The following is a 6,406-nucleotide window of genomic DNA, read 5'->3' on the forward strand; positions in this document are numbered from 1 at the left end:
TAAGTTTCCCAGTGCTAACAAATGCTGGCCTTGCCAAATTCTTGCACCAACAATGCAGGTATACACAAGGTCTGTGATTGAACCACTTCCAGTTACTCCAACTCGGGACGTGGCTACATCTCCCATTTCACCTACCGAGAATAATACCACTCCTCCAGATGCTCTGACCCGGAATACTGAGAAGCAGAAGAAGAAACCTAAAATGTCTGATGAAGAGATCTTGGAGAAACTACGTAAGCACTTTGTAGCTTTCTGGACCTTCCTCTGGTATGTGCTTGGTCAGGCACAAAGATGGAATCTGGTTGCTATAAAGTTTCCATTCCTAGGCTTACTCTGTGAGCTTGCTCTGTGGGCTGGCTAGCCTGGTACCCAGCTCCTCTGTCTCACAAGCCCTAATTGGATACCACATTAGGATGGGAATGTGATGAAAAAGAGAGCTCACTTTAAGGCATCTCTCACCCCTGGCTATGGGTTATATAGATGACAAATAGCATTTATCTAGTGAATAGTCTGGAATGTTGTATTGAGAAAGACTGAGGCCTTGTTCCATACCTGGTAGGAAAAGATGGAAGGGAAACTAATACATTGTGAGCCTATGCCATGTACCAAATGACAGGCAAGGTATTTTCTTGATATTATTTTCATTTATTCCTTATATTAACCCTGCGAAGACAGACATTATAATCCTCATTTTTTGCAGTTAAGGTTTTTGAAGCTCAGAGATGTTAAATGCCTTGCCCAAAATCACACAGCCAGAAAGTGGCAGGCCCGGGGTTAGAATACAACTTGCACTCCAGTAATTAAAGCATGCTGCCTCTTTCAGGTGGAAACTAACATTTTACTTTCTTTAGTGGCCAGAAATGGGAGTATATTAGGGTAGCTTGTTTCTGTGTTTCAGTAAACTACAAGAGAATTTATATTAGACAGAAGGACTAGGTTGGTCTGTGGGATTAGAAAAATCATTTGACAAAGCCTTTGATTTATTCTTTGTACCTGTCTACTTCTTCAGAGGGTTTGGCCAAATCTGCAAGGTGGCATTGCTTTCTTAAACCAAGGTTTTGATTTCTTCCTGATAATTCTTGTTTGACTTTTCAAAAAATATTTTACTCTTTTAAAAGTTGCCTTTGCCCAGAGCCCTTATGACGGAATAAGAAGGGCCATTAACCAAGTCATCTGTTTGTTCCTCTGAGTAGTCTTTTTCTCTGAACCAGAGGTTTTAAAAAAGCAATAATATTTAGAACATAGAATTATAGAAAGCAGACTGGCCTGGTAGTTAAAGACACCTGGGTTGAAGGCCCACCCCTGCCACTGACTTGGGTCTTGGGTAGTTTCCTACTGTTCTCTGGACCTCTTTTTTCTTACCTTTAAATAGGGATGTTAATACTTATCTCATTTGTAAATCAAATAAGTTAATGTATGTGAAAAGTACCAAATCTTAGTAATTGGTGTTAACAGAAAACACTTGGGAGTGGGAGACAGAAAACCAAACGTCTCATCTTAGCTCTAACACCAATTTGCTGTGTGACCTGGGAGGAAGCATCTTCCCTTCTGTGGGCCTCAGTTTCACCATCTCTAGATTACAGTTGTGAAACTCAGTGAACTCTCATACCTCTATGTCGTTGCATTGGAAGTAGTTACTGCTATAACCTCTTATCAATTTTCTCTCCCTGACTAATTCCTATTTACTCTGTAAAAATCAGTCCAGATAGCACCTTTCTAAAGCCTTTCAGTCTATATTTTGTACCTCTTTCTGTATCCCCTTCCCATCTGTCATAATAATTATTGTGTTTTCATGGAACTTTGTACTTGTCTCCTCCATGATATGAAAATTTTTGAGAACAGAGGTGGTCTTTACTGTCTCATCTATCTCTATTCCTAGCACTCAACATAGGGCTTGGTACTTTAATAAGTGAGCATATTAAATGAGTAAATGTTTATTGAATAAATGGATTTAAAAATGAATAAATGGCTTTTAGGAGTTTAGAAATGGAATAGATTACTACAAATTAAAGCTGTAAGGAGATAAAACTTTCGGTTGGAACTTACGGGGGAAAGCTAAGGACCTACTTAGAATGGTTTTTGAGTATTGGAGGTACCTCTGCAAACTCTGCAAACTCCAGGGTTTGGGGAAACAGAGGGCCTCTTTTGTGTCTTGATGTGAGAAAAAATGATTCATGGTCTCTGTTTCTTTCAAAGGGAGCATAGTGAGTGTGGGCGATCCTAAGAAGAAATATACACGATTTGAGAAGATCGGACAAGGGTTAGTAGGGGCATTTTCTTTGCCTAGAAAATGACTTAAAATTGTGTGTGCTGGTATATATGATTTTGCTTTTGTTTTGACTCTCATAAACCTTATTCTTCTTTCTCCATATCACACCTCACCCATCTGGAAGTGTTACGTTAAGTTGACTTCAGGTTTGGCAGAATTATGCTTAATATGAGATGTGCCATTATAGCTGACCATGTTGCTAAAAATACCCCTGCAGTGAGAGTGAAAAAACTATTTATTTTCTTAGCATAAAACCTGCTTCCCAAATTACAGCTCCGCTTTTCCAGATTTATCCTGTTTATGTGGTGCTGAGATCTAACAGCAGTTATATGAAATGGAAGTCTCAGAACTGCAGACCCTTCTGCTAGTGTAATGGGACTTGCTTTTTTAAGTGGATGCCAGGATTCACGTCTTTTGTTCTGGTTCCTTCTCTGCATCTTGTGTGCTGCCTGCCCTCAGTGTACTGAATTTAGCTAATCTTAATTGATTCTTTAATTGTTATGTGCTAGGCACTGGGAATACAGCTATAAATCAGACACCATCTCTGCCTTCAAAATCTCATGTCTACAGGAGGAGATAGACAGTCATACAAAGAATTGTAATACAGTTAACCCTTGGTTTGAACAACACAGGTTTGAACTGTGTGGGTCCACTCATACATGATTTTTTCAGTAACTACTATAAACGTATTTTCCTTATGATTTTCTTAATAACATTTTCTTTTTTCTAGTTTTATTATAAGAATACAGTGTATAACATAACATGCAAAATATGTGTTAATCGACTATGTTATCAATGAGGCTTCCAGTCAGCAGTAGGTTATTAGTTAAGTTTTGGGGGAGGCAAAAGTTATACACAGATTTTCAAGTATGTGGGGATTGGTGCCTCTAACCTCTGCGTTGTTCAAGGGTCACCTGTATACTGCGATGTCTTAAAAGTATTGGGCCATTATTTTGAGCAGAAGAAGCCAGACATAAACGAGCAGATATTGTGTGATTTTATTTATATGAAGTTCCAAGAACAGGCAAAACTAATATATGCTAATAGAAGTCAAAATAATGGTTGTTTCTGAGAGGGGTATGTTGATTGGGAAGGGGCATGAAGGATCCTTCAGGGGTAATGTTGGTGATGAACACATAGGTGTGTACATATTGAAAAATCATCAAGTTGTTCTCTTAAGATTTGTATAAATTACTTTAGATAAGTTATACCTCTATATGAAAAAAAAAATGAGATTTCTATAGACCTACCCAAATAGCTAAAATTAAAAAGAAACTGGAAAAAAAAAATCTGGCTTGTAGAAAGCTCTGTGATAGTTGAATGAAAGCATTGTTGCTAATGAATTTATTGAAGTTTTCTGTTTTAGTTTTTTCTCATGCATCCAAGAACTTTTGAAAATAAGATAAAGTATTGCATAATATACTGGAGTTGTATTTGTACAGCATTCTACAGCTTACATCTGTTATTTGCATCTATTGTTTAATTTAATCCCTAAAACAACTCAACTTGAGTGGATCTCATTTTTTCCTGGTGTAGTACTTTTCCTACCAGACATGCTTTTGTGAGTCTCAACTGGTAAAAGGTAGTTAACACCTTGAGAAGAAATTATTTTCTTTGCCTCAGAGTAATCCAGGATGGCATTTTTTTAAGCTTATTACATTGGGATTTTGAGAATATAGGAGAAAAGTACAAAGACAAGTGTGGGCAAGTGAGGGCCCAATTTTGGACTTTAGTTTGTTCATAAATTTAAGGAAGTTGTGGATTCAGAACATTTCACTTCCAAAACTTCTGATTTTTTGAAAATCAGGTGTATGAGGACCATAAATAGGCGACATCTACAAAATGTGTTTGCTTACTTGACAGGTCTGTTAGTATAAGGGAGGAATGAAATATTTATTAATCGCCTATGCTGATGTTTTTACGTTCCATGATTTTAAAATATAAATGCCTCATAAATTTGATGAATTAGTGCTATTATAATTTTTGCTTGGTTTTCCCTGTAAGACCTGAAGATTTTTTTTTTTGGACCCGGAATTCATATATCTAATCATATGTTTATTCAAGGTAGAAGTAATCAAGTACTAGCCAGTGGGCCCGAGTAGCTTTCTTAGACTTCTTTAATCATAGAGACATAGTCCCAAAGTGTCCATCCCCCAAGGCCTGGGCATATTTGTCTTTTAAGAATGGTACATCTGGTAGGATGGGGGAGGATGAGTATAGGAAAATAGACATCAGCTTTATGACAGATGACTAGAGGTAGGATGGTCACGCAATAGGGAAATAATTGCCAGTGCGAATAATGCAATCCTTATTTGTTAGCCTATATCTTATGATGACAATTTTTTGGCATGTTTCTAGGGTCCCAACTAAGGCGTGGTGGTTGGAAAGCGGATGACCAAAATTTTTAGCTGTAAGGCAAACCTACAAGTGACTTTTCTTCTTGAATTGACCTGACTTCCCTGGAAAGCATAATCTCAGGGCTTGCCTAGAATGCATTTTTGTAATGCATGGAATTAACTTCTTCAAATTGCATCATATGTATCTGACATATGGCATGTCAAGTTACAAATATTGTTGCATATCATCACCTACATATATATAGGGTTTGTGGTTATAGGCATAAAATGAGATTTTTCGTTATTTAGAGTGGACACAATTACTTCCTAGCATTATTCCTCGTATTTCTCTCTCTCCCTCCTACTCTCTTTCTCTATGTATGTGTGAGTATGTATACATACATATAGATGTGCATATATATGTATAGTGAGGCTATCTTGGGGATAGGGTAGAAGTAGTATGAGATTTTCTGAGAGCATATGTGTTTGAAAAAGCATATTTAACATTTTATGCTTGAAAAAATGAAAAATGTTTTATGATACAAACTGCAAAATAAAATTCACATATCCTCTTGATAGGATAAGTAATTGAAAAACACTGTTTTAAGGGGTCATAGTATCAAAGTGGGAAGAGCATTTTGAGATTATTTTAGATTATTCAGTGTAGTTCTTATAGTTTTTATAGTTTTTTAGTATAGTTTTTTAATGTAAATTTTAATTGAATATGACATACATAATTGTACAGCTTGATGAATTTTCATAAAGTGAACACACCCATGTAACCAGTACAAAGAGTAAGAAACAGAACGTTACAGTTATCCCAGAAGCCCGTATCCTATTTTGTTAAAAATGTCAACCATTCCCCACCTCATTCTGAAAATTTCCCTAGGTCCCCTTTCCCCTCACCTCCAATTGCAAATCATAGATCTGATCTTACCCTAGTTACAGATGAAGAGTTTGAGGCCACAGAGTTTAAAGTAACTTGCCAAGGGTGATGGATGGGAGAAGATGAGGAAGCAAGAGCGGGACACTAGTATATATTGAAGACCTATTATATTCTAAGCACTTAGCTAGTGCTTTACAAACTAATTGATTTAAATTCTGTTATGTACTTTTTTTTTTTTTAATTTGCCTCTCACATTTACTGAGGGGAAGAGATACATTGAAAATATGCTATAGAAATAAGGTCCTATTTAATCTCAGTAAAGAGAAAGGTAGTTGTAGTTGTAGGTCCTATAAGAGCATCAATTTTGATAATATCTTGTAATTGTTCCTCACAGCTCATTTTGAAGAAGGGACAGAAAAAGATTCATCTGTCTTCCAAATAATGATATCTGTAATCTTTTTTTTCTGCCTTAGGCAGTTGTCAGAGTTGACACATTTGGGCAGATCTTCAGTCACGAAGGGAGGGAAAGAAGTTCATGAGCACAGTTAAGGACAAATGGGGTAGAAACAGTCATCAGTCATTAGCACCAAAACCACACTCCTAACCATTTTCTTTCTTACTGTGTTTACTTGGTAATTCAACAATTAATTTATGCCAACAGTATTAAAAAATGAACAGTGTTATCTGTCTGGACTTGGACAAGATATGCATAACAATGGTAAACAGGCCAGAAATTGACATTTTCCTGTTTAAGGCTTGATGAAATTGTCACCAGAGATAGTAAACAGAACCAAAATAATTTAGTTGGTCATGCTTTAGATTTTAAGATTTTGAGCTATGGGAAATGAAGTTTTGAGAATTAACTCCAGCTTCTAGAATAAAGTGGGGCGTGTAAGGCTTCTAAAAGACAAGATT

At 36.5% G+C, this 6,406-nt stretch overlaps 1 protein-coding gene across 2 annotated transcripts in view; it reads left to right on the top strand.

Moving 5' to 3' along the window:
- Nucleotides 1-6,406, top strand: part of PAK1 (p21 (RAC1) activated kinase 1) — a 67,750-nt gene that overhangs the window by 39,284 nt on the left and 22,060 nt on the right. For both annotated transcript variants that reach the window (XM_011368378.2, XM_011368379.2), the window contains exon 8: nt 2,197-2,260. In XM_011368378.2, the coding sequence (XP_011366680.1) occupies nt 2,197-2,260 (64 nt within the window). The remainder of the gene's footprint in view (nt 1-2,196; nt 2,261-6,406) is intronic.

The sequence above is a fragment of the Pteropus vampyrus genome, unplaced genomic scaffold (genome assembly GCF_000151845.1).
Source record: "Pteropus vampyrus isolate Shadow unplaced genomic scaffold, Pvam_2.0 Scaffold141, whole genome shotgun sequence".
In the NCBI taxonomy this organism is placed as follows: Eukaryota; Metazoa; Chordata; class Mammalia; order Chiroptera; family Pteropodidae; genus Pteropus; species Pteropus vampyrus.